An 18101-nucleotide genomic window follows, 5' to 3' on the forward strand; every position below is an offset into this window, starting at 1 on the left:
GGTAGCTACATGCGTCTTTTAATGAGAGAGCAGTTAGCAACTTTTGTGGCCGTTTTGTAAGCTCTGGAAAAGACAAGATCGTCTGGGGGGAGTCGTCTCCTAACCGAAATTAGCTAACGTCTCGGCAAACGAACTGCAGCGACCCCGTAAACACACAGAAATGGACGAAAAGGCTTTTACGAAGGAACTTGATCAGTGGATCGAGCAGCTCAACGATTGCAAGCAGCTGTCGGAGGGACAAGTGAAATCACTATGTGAAAAGGTGAGATATTTTAAACTCCCCTCCACCCCATCAAGCCCAACTTACAGTCAACGTCTTCTCTCTCCTTACCGACGCCTTCCAGACATTCTTAAAATGGCGTCTATAGTGTACATTTCACTGCGCTGTGCGTATTTTTGACAATCATTATGAGTGGTTAGTAGTTTTATTGTGGACATTTTAATCGTCGTACATGTCTGGAGATAATTAATAACAAGCACATGTTGCAGTTAACTGTGGGTTTACCAGCCAGGAAGGGTCAGGCACGCTGTGAATTCAAGTCGCATAGCACATTTACAGCCCCCCCTCATTCAGACTGACAGTGTGACCTGTAGCATCTCTTTCTGCTAGCAAGTCGTGGCAGTAAAAGTCCACTCAAGTTTTAAATGCAGTCTGACTGCTTAATTATTGCACATTATGTCTCATGTTGTCTGTGTGTAAGATGGTAAGTGGTAGAAAAGGAAAAGGTAAGGTATCAAACAAAATGTTTTTGAGCCTTTCTATCCTGAAAGACTTTATCCTAATGTGATGTGCAGCACATTGACCTCCTGAAAAGGTTACTGTGCTGTCAGAAATGTGGGTGAATATGGATAAAGTTGGTTTGTCATCCTCTATTCATGTGTGCTACATGATTACTCACAGGGAGTCAAGAACATTGCTTCATCTAGCTTCTTATTTACTTCTTTAGACAATAAGTGGTGTCACTGAGTTGTTAATGGGCAATAAAGTAGTACATTTTCAAACTTAAACATGACACTACATGACGTAATTGGTCAAAGACACATAATGGGAGTGGTAACTCTAACTTTTGAACCCAACCTCTGCTCTTGTTTCTGGTTTACATATCCATGTTTTCCATGACAGTTGGTGGACATTGTTTCACATGTCATTTATGCAGAGAAACTTAGAGGCCAATGCAAGCAAATTAAGTTGAGACTGTAAATGACGTGGGCGACATACCGGTCACAATTACGAGCTACTTATTTGATGGCTAGACTTCCCCTCTGACCTCTTTCTGTGGTCACAGAGGTGTCATCAACCCTTTTAGCCACTTAACTGGTGGTTGCTGAGCCAGGATGATTGATCTCTTTTAACTGTTGCATTTAATGAATGCATAACATGTACAGTGTTGTCGGTAACCATGCATGTTTTTGCTCTGCCCCTGCTTTTGCTGATAACTGGCCAATTCTGCAGACTTCTCTGGTCTGAGCTGGAGCTTAACCCCAATCTCTCCTCAACATAATTTGAGCTCAGACCACTTGCAGATTTCCAGCTCTAGATGTCTGGGTTAACCGGAAAAATTCACCTGTAGACTCTTCAACACAGTTTTGTATCATCAAAACGTGGTGTTTGTTGTTTCATGATTTTTTTCCCCCATAATTTATTAAAACTAAATTGTTGTTTTGCCTAAATGTACCATCTTTTTATCTGTTGAGGATTTGTGTTTTCCAGAAAGTCCTACAACCCTTTTCCAAACTACACTATATGTTGTTGCTGCTTTATGTCATGGTCTATTTAGGCGCCCATTGCTGGAGAAATTGACACCCCTGTCTCTGTTTGTTGGATGTCAGTGTTGGAAATCCTGACATCAGTTTGTGGTGTTTTAGTTCTCTGTAAAATTTTCTGGTTTTGTGTTTTTTTACTTTTCACATTTGCTGTTAACTCTGATAATAGAGGCTAAATTTGGACAGATGTTTTTTTTGATGGCTATTTGCCAAATCTGTTTTTCTTTTTAGTGCAGCTCTATCCCTCTCAGCTCGTAAAAGGACGGAAATAACTAGGCCCACTACCATGTTTGGAGTGCTATGTGCTGAAAGTTAATGCTGCACTATTTTCAAGTGGTTTGTTAATCCGCGCATTTATTTTCTTTTTTCTCATCTCTGATGAGGTCAGTTCCAGTAGTTTGAAATGCATTATTCAACCCAGTTTATTACTCTGTGGGTTGAGATCCCAAAATGGGGTGTGGACTCTCTCCATAAGGCAGGGTGGTGGTCAATGTTGTGGCAGTCTGATATGTGTTTGGCTTTATTATTTTCCAGATTTATACATTTGTGCAATCTTCTAGTCAATGTAGGAGGCTTGGGAGGATGTGAAGATGACTGCCTTCTGGAGGAAAATGTCAGTTTTAAATTGACCTATTTTGCCTTAACAGGCTTTTTTTTTCCAGCTGGCATGCTTTGACATATCACTGCCTGTCTGTCTCGCAAAGCTGGACAATCCTATTGATTGATTTATAGGCCCCATGAACAACAGTTGTGTTATGAATCCCCAGAAAAATGAACACAATCAACAAGGAACATGTAAATGTAGGAACTGCCCAAATAATGCTGTGTTTTCCTTTCCTGCTGTTCTCCACTGTTTCCTCCCGAATGCAGCAAAGATGCCATAAAAGTAGCGGAGAGGAAAAAGGAAAGCGGCACAGTTTCCTCACCCTGAGGCTGTATTATTGTCACAGCTCATATGAGCTCAACTGCTCCGCACTACTGTCTACCTGCATCTATCCATCCTCCCCCTGTGACTTTTGTTAATATATTCAGCAGAACGCACCTACGCAACATCCTCCCTGAGTTGAAAATAGCAGAGGATATGATTGATTTTGAGTTGCATCAGTAACATAGCCAAAGCCATTGTTGCTGAGGGGATCAGAGTGTGTGACTCAGGATAACACTGTTCATTGTGACTCAGAGAGCGGCCCGGCTCTGTTTTGGGATGTATGGGGGTGTAAAGGAATGAGATGTGCTGTTCAGTTTTTCCAGCTGTCTCAGAAAAGGCTGAACATACCAGAGATTCTGTCTTGTTCATCATAATCAATGCAAATGTTTCAGTTTTCAGCATTGCAGTATCTGCCATCTCTCAAGGCACCAGATGTGTTTAGATAGTGACATCATCTGTTTGATCATTTAATAGTGTTAAATCTAGTTGCCATGTTTAAATTAAGTCACTGCAGACTATGCTCTGTTCACTGGAAATTGGTTTTATGTTCCTGTCAATTAGACCGAGTAAATTTTATTAAATGCGTAACAAGTGCCTCAGACAGAGGCATATCCGTTCATGACCTTTTAGTTTTTTTCCTCTCCGTTTAAAAATAATCCTTTTTGAAAGTTACATAACCATTCAGTGTCATTGTCTGTAAGTTTCAAGCCCTGTGTTGTTTATATCTTTGCTCATTTGACTTCCCTATGAGGAACCGTTTGCTAACCATTTAGGCTAGATCCAGTTCATTTGTCTTGTCCTGAGTAAATCATTTACAAAGTGCTTTAAACATGAGAGATTTATAAAAGGCAGTAAATGGTGCAGCAATTGTACAGCAGCGTAAAAAGGACATTTGCTTACGAAAGAGGGGGAAGTTCTGATTTCTGAATTTCTCTTCAAATATGAATGTCATATGACATCATCTAAAGTGTGTCAGAATGATGTAACAGTTTGGTCATGTAGAAATAATTTCCTCACTGGAGCTGAAGTCCCCTGTATGACCCGTCTATGCTTAAACCAATTTGATGCATCTATTCAGGGCAGCAAATAAAGCTTCATTTGCCAACTGAGGCACATTTTTATTCAGAAAAATGAGTCAGTGTGGAGGACTGTTCCAAATGATGGTATGTTTTCCTACAACAATGTCTGATGGAGTGAACTAAATTTGCATCTCTTATTCACTGAGCAGAGCAGAAATTCCAAGGTAGTAGTGCTAATCTAAAATATATATATATATATATATATATATATGTGTGTATAAATATATTACAGTGATAATGGTACAGATGGATATCAAAAACACAGATGAAAGTGTGCAACAACACAGTTCCCTGTGAACACACACCATCCACAATGACTGACGCTTACAAAAGGTTGTTAAATGCATCTCAGCAAAAATCACAAACTGTCAGTAGAAAAGCTGACAAACACAGACACAGTCTGCCATCATTTGGCTGATGCTGGTGCTGATTTTCACACTGATTATAGTGCTGTTGTCAGGAGATGCTTAACTTTTAACCATCATAAACCTCTTGAGTGAGGTCATTGTTTGTGGTTGAAGTTTTGCCTAGTTGTCAGGCTTAATTTGCTTGTCTCCAGGAGAACCTTTGGCCGTGTTTAATGGGAATATATTGCGGCAGCCTTGCGGAAAATGCTGACTTCACTTCTCAGCACTCGGCTAAGCAGTTTGTTGACTGTGTGGCGTCTGACGTATTGGGCATAGCTGTAATCTGGGCCGAGGCTCCCTCCCCATGGCATTAATGCTACAGGTGTGGTCTGTACTTTGGGCGAGGTGCTTACGTAACCTCTGCCGTCATCCTTTTCGTTCACAGCTGGACTGGCATCCAGGGTACAAGCTGTGAACCGCAGTCTCAAGGATAAGCACGTCTCTCACTCAATACATTTTGTGGTTATCGCTAAATCCAAGCTTAAATTGGGAGTTATGAAAAAGTTGTTCTGGCACCATGAGCAGCGGGTCACATTGAATTAGTTTACTTCCTCCAGTTTTATGTAATGTTTGATCAGATAAACCATAATCCTGTTTGATGTTTTATTTTTTTCTGTCATATTTTTGCTGCATTGTTTTGATACATGATGATAAATGACATTTATTTAAAAGGATGTATAGGATGTGCTATATTTATTTTAAGTGATTTATGCTCCCGGTGATCGCAGTGGAATTGTTAAGAATGAACAACTTGTATCTGGAATCGCAACAACAACCAGCTGTAACGGCAGATAATGAGGTTTATTTACAACTGCAGGATTTTGACTAAAGATTAAAGTCTCTTGAGTGGGCAGAGAAATAAGAGGATACAAACTGGATAGAAATAAAAGCAGTGGCTCAATGCAGCAAGAAAATATGACTCGTACCTATTAGGCCAGGCCAAGTTGTCAGTGCACATTAACCAAGTTATAATCACATGAGCCAAGTTAGGCCACATAGGTGATATCTGATACTCATACAGTTCAGAGTAAGGTTACAGAGCTCTTACTGTATCATGCACTGGCAAAGCAATGTGTAGAAGATGTCCTAATGAATTATGGGTGGAAGAAATAGCACTTAAGGATATTGTCTTTTGATTGGGTCATTCTACTTTTGTTTCAACCCAATGTCTGGTGTGTGTTTTTTTTTCTCCCAGAGAAGAGTCCTCTGATCTAAATGTAAAATAAAATTAGTTCAGATGATTCTTCATATTTCCAGCAGGAGCAACTGAGGTTTGTTTGAAACAGAGGAGGAACTGGATATTTCGCTTTAATCAGTGATAGCCTTCATGCGTGAACAAACCCAAAAAATACTGCAGCAATAATACTCGGCAGGAAGATTTCAACAAAAATCTTGAGTTCTCATTCACAGAACATTTACGTCCCTTTGGCAGTACTGTTTACTTTTTAATGGGCTACTTCTTTAGTAGCCCAATACACTGTCTTTCCTTGATTTTTAATCGACCATAGAGTTAAAAAATTGTCATAGAGCATAATGAAAAATGTCACTGTGAACCTGCTTATATTTGCCAGGTAATGATAATGAGTGTATTAAATTGATGTTGCACTTAATACAATTGAAACTTTAGAACAGTGAATAGTAAGGAGGATCACAGACAGACCTGGCCCACTTAAAATGCCTGTTTGTTTATTTTCCCCTCATCCCACGCAAAGTAATTAGGAGGAGTGGAGGATGAAAATATATTGCTGTTCCACTTTAATACAGGCATGTAGAATATTCTATTTAGCGACTCAGTTGCGTTAGCCCTGGTCCTCCTGCCACGTGGAGTATGTGTGTGTAATATAGGTCAGCGTTGTGCAGCGCTGCAGTCCTGTCCTGGTCACTCTGGGTCTGTCTCTCTCTGTGTCCCATCTGCCGGGGTGACAGGCCAACTTCAGCACTCTGTCAATATCCGTTCCCTCATTCTCTCACCCTGGTTGCATTTTTTATTTAAAGGGAACAGTACGAAAAGATGGAGGCTGCTCAAAATGTGGGACAGACAAAACACCAGGCATTTACTTCGCAGGAGACACGCGTTTGCTCAAATTAAATTGGCAGTAGCTTTCAAATAGTGTCTCATGTGATAAACATGAAACACAAAGGACACAACAACCCCTGCTCTCGAGCCTATTATGAATGCACAGTGACCATCTCTCTAGAATCACATCTCAATCACTTGAAAATGGTTGGTGAATAAAAACTTAGTGTGATTCTTTATCCCCCCTCTGCTTCCATTGTCCACCTTTCCTTTGATTTTGCAGATGCCTCCATATCTCCCATGCAGCTTAGCGCGTCAGACATGTCTGGTGGTCATTTGGCTCCGAGCATTTCTCTCTCAGCCCCAGGATTTGTTGCTTCAAAGCTCCTTAAAAGAGCTCATCCAGCTGACTGACCCCGTAGTCAGACCTGCCAAGCGAGACTGACTCCAGGAATAGGCCTTGTTGTGGGTCTCCAGATTTAGTATTGGTACTGTTTAAAGCTCGCCCACTATTTTTGGTTTTGTTTTAATGGGGTAAGTGCTGCTAAAAGCTGCATAATCATTACACACTTGCTTAGTGAGCGTTGTTAACAGATGTTCACTCTACAGCTCCATGGGTAAAATAAGGAGAATCTATCACTAGACACACAGTGGTGTTTTTTATATCAAGTCAAAAGATGCCAAGTAAACTTCTTTTTTCTCCTTGCATTGAATCCGCAGGCAACAGTAACCAAGTGTGTCCTCTAGAAACACTAGCTGAAGCCGACATACTGAGTCATAACCTGCTGCAGTTTTGGACTGCACCAAGATGAATTCTTGGCAGAATGAACCGTGTCCGAGAAAACCATTTTTGACAGTTCTACTTTTGGGTGTAGTGGCTGACTGTTGTGTTGCCATAACCCTCCTAGCTATAACTGAGTCCTCTTAAAGTAATACTCAGAGGAAACCAAGTGTTTCATCCAAAAACACTCTGTTCTCTGCTTTTGGATCATCACGGTAATTGATTTTAGGAAATGTCGCAGTGCAACCAGAGCTGCTTTTCCAAGCGCTGCAAGGCAGGCCCACAGGAAACTAGAGACACACACACACACACACACACACACACACACACACACACACACACACTTTTTCTCTAGGAAAGATTATGATGGTGATGTTGGGGGTTGTGTTGCGAAATTGTGCAGAGAGGCTGGCAGGAAATTGTCCGTTCCTGAAATAAAGATGGCGAACAAAGAATGACATAGAAAATTACAGTGTATAGAGCATGTAATTACAGTGCAGGATCGCATGGATTTTCCTGCATTTCAATGAGCAAAACACAGTAAGGCCTAACACAATATATAAACTGTGGAACATTGACTTTTGTTTGACTTTTGAGATGTTTTAAGCCCCTGTGGGATCACCTGCAGTTATTGTATTTTACACTTTTCCTGGTGTTTTTTCATTTTTCACTCCACGGACCACAGTTAAATGTGTGTTTCTTTCTTTTTCTGCAGGCAAAAGAGATCCTGACAAAGGAGTCAAACGTCCAGGAGGTGAGATGTCCGGTGACGGTGTGTGGTGACGTGCACGGCCAGTTCCACGACCTCATGGAGCTGTTCAAGATCGGAGGGAAATCTCCAGACACAAATTATTTGTTCATGGGAGACTATGTAGACAGAGGGTACTACTCCGTAGAAACTGTCACTTTACTAGTATCACTTAAGGTAAGTAATAACTGTCACACACATGACTTGTTCCAAAACTAAAATTTGGTGAGGCTTGTTTTCGGAAAAAAACTTAACACCAGCTCTGTTCTCTGCTCGTGTTTCAGGTACGCTACCGGGAGCGCATCACAATCCTCAGAGGGAACCACGAGAGCAGACAGATCACACAAGTGTACGGCTTCTATGACGAGTGCCTAAGGAAATATGGTAACGCCAACGTTTGGAAGTACTTCACAGACCTGTTCGATTATCTCCCCCTCACTGCCCTGGTAGACTCTCAGGTGAGAATACACGTCGGTTGGTTTCACAGATATGATAAAAATATACTGAGCAACTACTGAACAGGACTTAATGTTGTGACAGAGTTGAATGTTGCATTGTAGAATAAACATAACACTACTAGTTTAGAAATATTGGTTTGCTGATGTCATGGATACAGAAGCTGATGGACAGAGAAAACTACTCGTATTTACTACTAATACTGAAGTTTTCCTCTTGTCCTTCCAGATTTTCTGCCTTCATGGAGGCCTGTCACCATCCATAGATACTTTGGATCACATCAGAGCACTGGACCGTTTACAGGAAGTGCCACATGAGGTAAAGATAATACTTGAATCTATTATAAGCTGCTTCAGTGCCTGGAATATCAAAATTAAGTACACTAAAACAATGAATTGAACAGAAAACCACAGGATTTGGTTGTAAAATAACCATCATCAACAAATGTGATGATATTCTCTTTTCTCCATAATTCAATATATTCGCAGTTAAACATGATGCTGGCTGCAGGTAATCAATAGCAGGACTATTTCTGTCTTTCCTTGCTAACATTCTCCTCCTCTTCCTCTTTGTCTTTTGCAGGGTCCCATGTGTGACCTGCTGTGGTCAGACCCTGACGACCGCGGTGGCTGGGGCATCTCCCCTCGAGGAGCCGGCTACACTTTCGGCCAGGACATCTCTGAGACTTTCAACCATGCCAACCGCCTCACACTGGTGTCCCGTGCCCACCAACTGGTTATGGAGGTGCGTGTCTGTATACAGTATGTGTGCAGAATTAAGTTTATCTGCTGCTAAAGATGATATAGTATAGGAAATATCAACTGGACACAGTGGCTGATTCCAAAAGTCACCATGTATGTTTGTAATTTTAAGTATAGTTCAAGACTGGCAGTTACAGTGTGTAAACTTCATAGCTACAGTCAACAATTCAAGAAATGTTTACCAAAAACTGAACTAACTTAAAGCATAATCAAAACAAACATTTATCCCAACCACCACTGCTACAGAAGACAATAGGACACACAGTTAAATCACCAGCTAGTACTCTCTTACCGAGTTCAAAAACATGTTCAGTTTAGATTTGCATTATAGCAGCACTTTTTCCTGAATTATACATCTCCGGTGAATAATGCATCTGCTTCCCCCCAGGGTTACAACTGGTGCCACGAGAGGAATGTGGTGACAATATTTAGTGCTCCCAACTACTGCTACCGCTGTGGCAACCAGGCAGCTATCATGGAACTAGACGACACCCTCAAATACTCATTGTAAGTATAACAAAAAAATAATAATATACAAATTACAATATGTATGACTTTAAAGTGACTGATCAACAATTCGTACTTGTTTTTCTTTTAACCAGCTTGCAGTTTGATCCTGCGCCTCGCAGAGGGGAGCCTCATGTCACTCGCCGCACCCCAGATTACTTCTTGTAAACTTTGACCTTTGACCCTTGTACAGTCAGGTCCAGTATTGCCATGATGTATGACCTTCAACCGAAAACAACATGAATGAGGAAGGGGAGGGTGGGAGACTGGGGGGGGGGGGCTACACAGCAGTGCACATTGTATATCCACACAAAGACCTATTTAAGCATTTATTAAAAAACAATGTCTGTGTGTCTATGAATGGACCAAAAGGTGTGTGCCATAATCATTACAATATTCATTGCTGAGGACTTGTATTGAACATCTCCCCCACTATGTAAAACAACAGCGATGTTTAAATTCCTCATCCTGTACCTGTGGAGCTGGACTGATGGCACCGAGGTCCAAGTCGAAAATTTGCTACTTAAAATGCGGCTGTTTGAACCCCACCTGCCATGGCTTATCTTTAGGAGATCTGAACATGATCTGTTTGCACTTTTGTAAATCTAAAGAAATGTAACATATGTCAAAATATGAAGATGATGATACAGATGTTTTTTTTTTTCTCTTTGATTTTTAAAAAATTACAAATAAAGCCCCCATCAGGCAAATTTTACACAAGGTTTCTTTGTCCTGTGTAACTTTTAAGGAAAACTCTTCTTATGCAGTCACCCAGCTTGGTGTATATGATAGGATGGAGTGTTCATCCACATCACCTCACTGACTCCCTCTGAACTACAGAGTCTGTATTAACCAAACCATTTGAATAATAAAGATGAAGGTGGCTCCTTGAATCAATGTGCTGTTTTCTTTCTTTTCTTTTTATGGTACTGAAAAACTTTGCCCTGAATGAGATGACAACCGGTGTTATGGTCTGGCCTACAAGGTCCCTTTGACCTGTGATTAATTTTGAATTGAACCAACTGGAAGTCAGCCAGTTCACCAACCCCTGAGTAGGTAAGCCATCTGGTCTGCAGGTTGGCTGGCAGTTCTACAATTGAGGAATTAGTTCAGGATTTGTCTTTTGGAGAGGTTTGCACACTGATGACCTTGGAGAGTGTTACCGTAATGGTAACTAAACTACACTTTTACCTGGAAGGCTAATTATTAGAGGGCTAGACTAAAGGATTCTGTAGTATTGTGGAACAGTTGCATTTATGTGCCACCATAAACATTATAATTATTAGTGAAACACAAAAGAAAGACCCAGATAATATTACTATATGTGTTTTCCTGTTTAATGTTTGTTGTCATACACACACATTTATAAAATGTAATTATGCCAAATATGCGCGTAGTCTCTTTTCCCCACTGCAGCTAAAGTGCTGTGCTGCTTGACATTGAAAACAATATAACCCACTTTTAACATTTTGTTACATTATTTATGAAAAACAGCAGTGGTGATGCAACATTTAGAAATAGATTAAGTGGTATTTATGCACTCAGACCTAGGAAGTGAAAGCTTTTGAGGGGCACTTGAACACACCACAGAACCAGCTCGAAAGGATGTGAAACAAGGGGAAAGCGCCACTCCATGGTTGTTTAAAGAGTGAACACTAAATTCATTTTTTTAAATACAGTTAAAGTATTATGGCACATAATGCACTTAGACTTAAAGCATATTTTCCAAATGTTTAAAAGTAAGTTAACACTGGTCTAAATTAGTAAAATGTTTGCCAAATACCTGTGGATTGCAATTTAAAGTAGACTTTACATATTACACATGGCTAGAATCATTGAAAGTAAACTAGTGTAGGTGAATATGGTAACACATATGTAGATGTACTGCACGGAGCGAGAAGCACCCTGCCATAAAAAAAAATCAAATTTTTATTGAATAACCAGAATGGCATCCCAAAAAATACAAATGGCATGCAAGCTTAACATGCACATAACAGATGGCATAAATCTCAGAATAATTTAGTGTGACAGAGGATGAGGCGGAAAAAAAAGAGAATGAAACTGGGTTAGATAAACAGGAAAAGCAGCCTTCATGCGCCCGCCCCCCTTTTTCCTTCAGCATCTGACAAAGCGATCGTCAGCCTCCGGGCGGCAGGCTCACCAGGCTTATCCAGAGACTTCCAGCCGCTATCGGTGCCTCAGCGTCTGTCAGGCCCTGCTGTTGACTACAGAGGAATTTCACCTCTGGATCTGAGTTAAAACATTTACGGTACGTAGCTTCGCAAAGCTGAATGTGTTTCTTACGTTTTGTTCACATTTGGAAATTGAGGTTTTTACATTTTGTTTACATCTTTGTTTGAATAGCCCAGCAAGATATGGTTGCTAAGAGGCCTCACTGTCCTTGCAAGCTAACATGCTAGCATTGTGCATAGTAATGCTAGCTGCCCGGTTAGCTTAATATTTAGCTAACATTCGGGGATTGTTGTGGTTGTGAAATGCACAAGGCAGGCATGGCAGCTAGCCTTCTAACACGCGGACCTGGTGTTTTGTGCATTAACGAATATCCCTTTTGTTAGTTATCAAATTGACCAAATAGCATGCTAGCTGCTTGGATAGTGTTGCCGTCGTTTAGCCTGTTTTAACAGGTGGCTAGCTAAATGTATCGTTGGTTAGCTTGGAGCTAGCGCTTGAACGCTTACCATTTGTCGATTGAGTTGATGTTGCTAACGTTAATAACAACGCACGCATAGGTAACGTTTAAATATGTTTACGTTTGTACCAGGTTTATTGTTATTGCTGTAGCTAGTGCATTATAATGGTTTGTACTTTTCTAAGCGGGCTTTCTGACAAGTTGGTAAGCAGCCATCACGCCAATATTAGTTTAGCTAGCTGTCGCGTTAGCAATGAGCAGACGTAGAATTAGTGTCAGCTGTTAATGTGAGTTTACTTTGTTGGCTAATCAAATTTTGTGCAGATATGTTAATGTATCTAACTATTCTTTCTAATGTGTTTTAATAACCTCATTGTTCTACTCTACAGATAATGCCCACAATAAAATTACAGAGCTCTGATGGAGAAATCTTCGAGGTGGATGTTGAGATAGCCAAACAGTCTGTCACCATCAAGACCATGTTAGAAGGTATAACTTTTAAATCATCACAAACGTTTGAGTCCAGTGTGTGACTTCACGGCTGACTTTGTGTGATATGTTTTTTTTCCTTTGCGCCAATTTTGGGGTTGTCTTGTAATTGGATAATTGCAAATTCTGATAGATGTATTACAGACTAATTTATTACATTCATTGATTCTTTGACAGATTTGGGAATGGATGATGAAGGAGACGATGACCCAGTTCCTCTCCCTAATGTGAACGCTGCAATTCTCAAGAAGGTACAGAACACACACACACACACACACACACACACACACACACACCTACCTAACATACCACACATGTGCACTCACCTATGATGATCAGTGTCTTGTTTGTTTATTAAAAATAAAAGGCTTGGTTTTGTTGATGTGTGGTCACAGCAGAATTCACTTTAGCCTTATTACACAGCACCTTGAGATATGTTAAATCTTCCAGCAGTAGTTAGTGTAGGTGTTTTTCTGCTCCATGGCTGTTTTTAAGTTGTTTATGCATTGAACTGAGATGCTGCTTTAAGTTGAATATACTATAAACACTGAAATTTGTATACATGTGCTGTTCACTCAGTTGCCAGTTTGTTTTTTAAGTCAGCTTTTGTGGAAACTGTTTTAGAGAGGAATTGATTGAACTTAACTCACTTTGGAGACAGTAGTTGCTGTTAAATTATAATGCGTGATACTGAAAGGTATTTTTGATAGCCTACACTCACTGATATAAATAAGCTGGACAAAACATCAGAGGCACATCTTTGTTTTTGCTTGGTGGACCAAAACGGCAACTGAGTGTATGTATAGTTTGTCTTCACATTCTGTTAAGATGAAAATCTAATTTTTACTGTCCATGTATCACATGCTGAAGTGCAAGCTATTTGTTCTCTTTTGCCTGTGTTAAATTGGGCTTGCCAGTAAACCAACTAATCACATTTGTGGGAGCAGGAGGCTGCGAAGGCCTGTTTGTTTTTTGCGTTTTCTACAAGTTCATGCTTGTGCTTCAGAGCTGCAGTTATCTCAAACATGAGGGTCTCAAGATTCTTTTATTTGTATCTGAATACCCATGCTGATTAATGATTATTTTTTATCAAAGTTTACAAAATAAGCAAGAGAAACAAGGCACACGGTAGTACTAGACAAAGAGCAACAATTTTAGTGTGGTGTTAAACCCTTGTGCTCCAGTTTGAAATGCAGTGTGTATGGATGCCGTGTATATTTGACTGGTTATGACCACTGTAATGTACTACGGTGGTGAAAATGGTGTGTGTGTGTTTCCCTCAGGTGATTCAGTGGTGTACTCATCACAAAGATGACCCTCCTCCTCCTGAGGATGATGAGAACAAGGAGAAGAGGACAGATGACATTCCTGTATGGGACCAGGAGTTCCTCAAAGTGGATCAAGGCACCTTGTTTGAACTAATTCTGGTAAATACAGTTTACATTATTAGGGTCTAAAATGACCTTTCACTACAAAAAATTACCGGCCAAAATATTTTTCATCTGGTCATGAAACTGCATAAGATACGATGTCATAAAAAAGCCCAGTTTCTTCTCACCCCTTTAATTTTCTTCTCAACTGCACTTCCACTGTGCTATTCATTTTTTCCTTTTAGGTTGATTTACTCCGGCAATGTGCCACCGCACACCCGCAGGCTCTCATTGCAGTTAGCATGAAATTCTCCCCTGTGGTTCTGGTAATCGAGTCTGGTAGCTAGCCAGATAAAGTAAGCCTAGTGACGGTGGACAGGGAGGGTCAATCAAAGAATTGCAATACAATTCTCGACGGTCATACGTTGCATGCTGTGTACAGAGCCGACGGAAAACAAAACTTGGTCAATTAACTTGACTAAATGTGTTTTAGTGAAGGCGGTTGACCACCTTATTTTATTCGACAACGTAGACTTTTACTCGCAATTGGCGAGTGGCAGGTGCTAATTTTGACACCAACCTTAACTACAACCATTACATGCCAAACCCCATCCCTCACCTGAACGTACACCATAAGACAAAATCTTGTGATGTAAGGGTTAACACTGAACACGGGTACACACCAGCTTTTTCCCCCCCAAGATGGGAGTGAGTCCCCACAGTGTTAATTTATTAACAGATTTTTGTTCCCACAACACAAGCAGATGCCCACTAGAACAGTGGTTTGTGAGAGTGAAGATATTTGAATAACAACTATGTTTTTGTTTACTTTCATTTCTGTCAGTTGATTAAATGGGTTTAGTTTGCCACTAAAGCCTAAACCCCTAAATTAATTAAAAGGTTAGTAAAGGAGCCCAGTTCTGTTATGCGCAACATAAAGACCAATCAGAACAGCTATATGATGAATATAAGATGCAGAATTGTCTGATCCAAAGTTACGGTATTCTAATTTGATTTCTGAAGACATTTATATGATACATCTTCATATAACGTTGTCATTGCAGTTGTTCTCCTTTGCTTTAGTGCCTCTTTGTGTCACCTACTTGTAAAGTTGAATGCGCATATTTCTTTTGTGATACTCCTTTGCTGAGGTCTATTTCCTTCACTGCTGTGGGAGACTACTAAGTGTTTTCATTTGGTTAACAGAGATGCAAAGGTTGCTTAGCAACAGCTGGAGGATTGGTGGTTTGGACAACTGCTATACAAGACGCAGGGATTTAAAAAGAGTGTTTTTAAGGTGAAAAATCACATTCCTGTGGATTTCCTCTGGGCAGCATGTGATGGTAAGCCAGGTGGAGCACGTGAAGGGTAACCTAAGCAGTGATTGGGAAATAGGTGTTGGAAAAGCTGTGGGCTTCAAGGAAGTGAAACACGAGTCTCAGTGTCAGTCACTTGAGTTGTTTAGCCCCCCTCCGGGTGTTTGAATGTGTTTACATGCACAAAGTTTGAGGATACGAAAAGGCGGGTGACAAAATAGCTCAGTGGGTGCCATATGAAACTGATTGTAAGGCTTTGTCAGAGACCAACAAATGCTGTATCAATCAAACAATCAATGTATGTATGTAAGGTTCAATGGATATTACGGGATGTGAGTTTACTGGAACACAACGTGAGCGGAGTTGATGTTTTGTGTGATGATCTCAGTCGAGTGTGTAAGCAAAAGGCTTTTTAATTGTAACCTCAATCAGAGATAAAACTGGGAGATATCAGAAATCAGTGTCATAATATCGATAACAATGCTTTTCATATTTATGTATCTACATATGTTAAATGTATACAAATGCATGTTTAAAATAGTCAGATGGTTAATGTGATGAACTCAACTCGACAGAAAAGGTACACAGGCTTCAAATATCCTGTTTCTATTGCAATTTGCCTGAGATTTTGGACAAACATAACACTATGATCAAATCATCATGGTGATTCGGCAGGAAGTTAATAAATGACAATACAGTCCATCTCAGAAGTAGAACAGTCTGTTATGTGGAGGAACATGGAGGAAAACAGTGTTTCAATCTTTCTCCATTCACTCTGTGTCTCAGAGCCTCTGGACTTCAAAGCAGCACAGATGTTTTGTAATGAATTGTGGTCATTGTAATTCCTAACAGCCATGATCAGACAGATAAGCTGGAACATTTCAGCCCCCTCAGAACGGCAAAAGGTTAATGATTCATCATGATAACTTATAAAATCCTGTCTTAGAAATATAAACTGCTGTGCTGTGTTTTGGCATCAGATAAGCCTTAGCCTTATTCATGGATCTATTACTCAAATTGGTCTTGGATATGAAGCCCCATTTACACTCTGTAAACTGTATTTATGTGATCTGTATCTGGATAATGACATCTGATCCACAGGCCCATGCAGTTTCACCTGGTATTAGTAAGCATTCTTGTTGTTTTGTGGGACATGGTCATGGAAAGCAATGCCATGGACCTAGTCATTCATTTTTCAATTTTTTTGCGAGGGAAGACAGCTGCTGCTGCTACTTGTAGCTTGCTTAATGTAACGGCAAGAGCTGGAGTTAAGTGACCTTTTTACCCTGCTGGATGGATTTTCTTCTTAAGAATTTACACCTGGCTGAGATCTAATCACAGCCTTAACCTCCAGGTGTGGTCTGACTGATCCGATCACAATGCGTTCTGCGTGTATTAATGTTACTCGTTATCCAGATAAGACGCGCAGATACAGATCTGTTCTGCTGTTTTCTGTCTGAACGCCTGGTAAAATGCTTTAAGTTGTCATCAGCATTAAACCTGGACAGTGGTACAAATGGTCAGTACCTTCCTGCGTTGAAGTCCCTGAAATGAATCCAAAACAAAATGCCCTTGGCTGACTGTCAATATGCCTGCAAGTGTTGATATTTTCCTTGAAATGCTAAGGTGTCATTCAGTCCTTACAGTTTTTCCCCCCTCTGCTTCTTTTCATGTCACTGTTGTTTTTTCTTTTTAGGCCGCCAACTATTTGGACATCAAAGGCCTGTTAGACGTCACCTGCAAGACGGTGGCCAACATGATCAAAGGCAAAACCCCGGAGGAGATCAGGAAGACTTTCAACATCAAAAATGATTTCACAGAGGAGGAGGAAGCCCAGGTAGTTATTCCAACCATCACCTGTCTGTCAAACAAAAAGGTCTTCTATATAAATTATGTGAAATGAGTAGATCATTCTGGACTGATGCTCAATACAATTAAACAAATAGACCCTTTTTATTCTGTACGAGGTCTGTACACAACTTTGACAGTTGACGTGCTGTCCACATATTTGTGGAAACTGAGCCTGTTTGTCCCTCCTCTTGTCAACAGGTACGCAAAGAGAACCAGTGGTGTGAAGAGAAGTAGAGGGGAAGGTCCTGCCAACACTACCACACTGAAAAGGAATTGTCCCTGCTAACTGGTTGCACTGGCGTTGTTCATACTTGTCAATATTTACATTTAGTATATTTAGAGCCACATACCCATCCCCCCCACCCCCTTCCCTCAATTTCTGTATACCAATAGCATGACCATTTTAACTTGCTTGTGTGTTGTCATTAATTTAAATTAAAAAAAAAGCTGTTTTCTGTTTCCACACACACGCCATGTATTCACATAAATAAATAGTTCTGCTTTCATGGCTTTGTACCCTTAAAGATTAGAAGACGGTCCTTTTCATATTTTCCCTATTACCAGTCGCTATGGTTGTCTTTTTTACTGGACATGTTTTTCTTTTAGGTTAATTGATTAAATAAAATGGCTTTTTTGACGATAGGAAATGAAAGTGTGAATATTTTACTTTTGCTCTGTAAATGCATCTGTTTTGTGAAACCATGTTCAGAGAGGGTGGGCTGTTTAAAGGAAAAGTGAAGTTTGAGGTGGAAAGATGTTTTTTTTTGCATTATGTCCTTTGGACTGGAAGTACTTGTGTGTTGTCACACAGCGTTGGGTAACTCATTCCTAATTCATGTTGTATTGAATTGGAAACCTTTTCTCAGATGAGCTCTGATGTTGACTTTTGGGATGATCAAACATACATTGAAGGAGTAAATAAAATGTATAAAAAGATTGGCGTTTGTCATTTTTATTTTGAAGGGACCAGGTGCCGA

The 18101-nt window shown here is 40.3% G+C and overlaps 2 protein-coding genes across 2 annotated transcripts; both read left to right on the forward strand.

Annotated features, from left to right (window-relative positions):
- ppp2cab (protein phosphatase 2 catalytic subunit alpha b) lies at positions 1-9696 on the forward strand. Its single transcript, XM_070918025.1, has 7 exons — positions 1-262; positions 7692-7901; positions 8009-8182; positions 8409-8498; positions 8763-8924; positions 9330-9448; positions 9544-9696. Exons 1-7 carry the CDS (start codon positions 161-163, stop codon positions 9614-9616), a joined length of 930 nt encoding a protein of 309 aa, XP_070774126.1. The 5' UTR covers positions 1-160; the 3' UTR covers positions 9617-9696.
- Positions 9697-11583: 1887 nt separating this feature from the next.
- skp1 (S-phase kinase-associated protein 1) lies at positions 11584-18060 on the forward strand. Its single transcript, XM_070917109.1, has 6 exons — positions 11584-11717; positions 12488-12587; positions 12765-12838; positions 13871-14014; positions 16970-17110; positions 17323-18060. Exons 2-6 carry the CDS (start codon positions 12491-12493, stop codon positions 17356-17358), a joined length of 492 nt encoding a protein of 163 aa, XP_070773210.1. The 5' UTR covers positions 11584-11717; positions 12488-12490; the 3' UTR covers positions 17359-18060.
- Positions 18061-18101: the final 41 nt, after the last annotated feature.

Source organism: Enoplosus armatus, chromosome 13, assembly GCF_043641665.1.
Source record: "Enoplosus armatus isolate fEnoArm2 chromosome 13, fEnoArm2.hap1, whole genome shotgun sequence".
NCBI classification, from domain to species: domain Eukaryota; kingdom Metazoa; phylum Chordata; class Actinopteri; order Centrarchiformes; family Enoplosidae; genus Enoplosus; species Enoplosus armatus.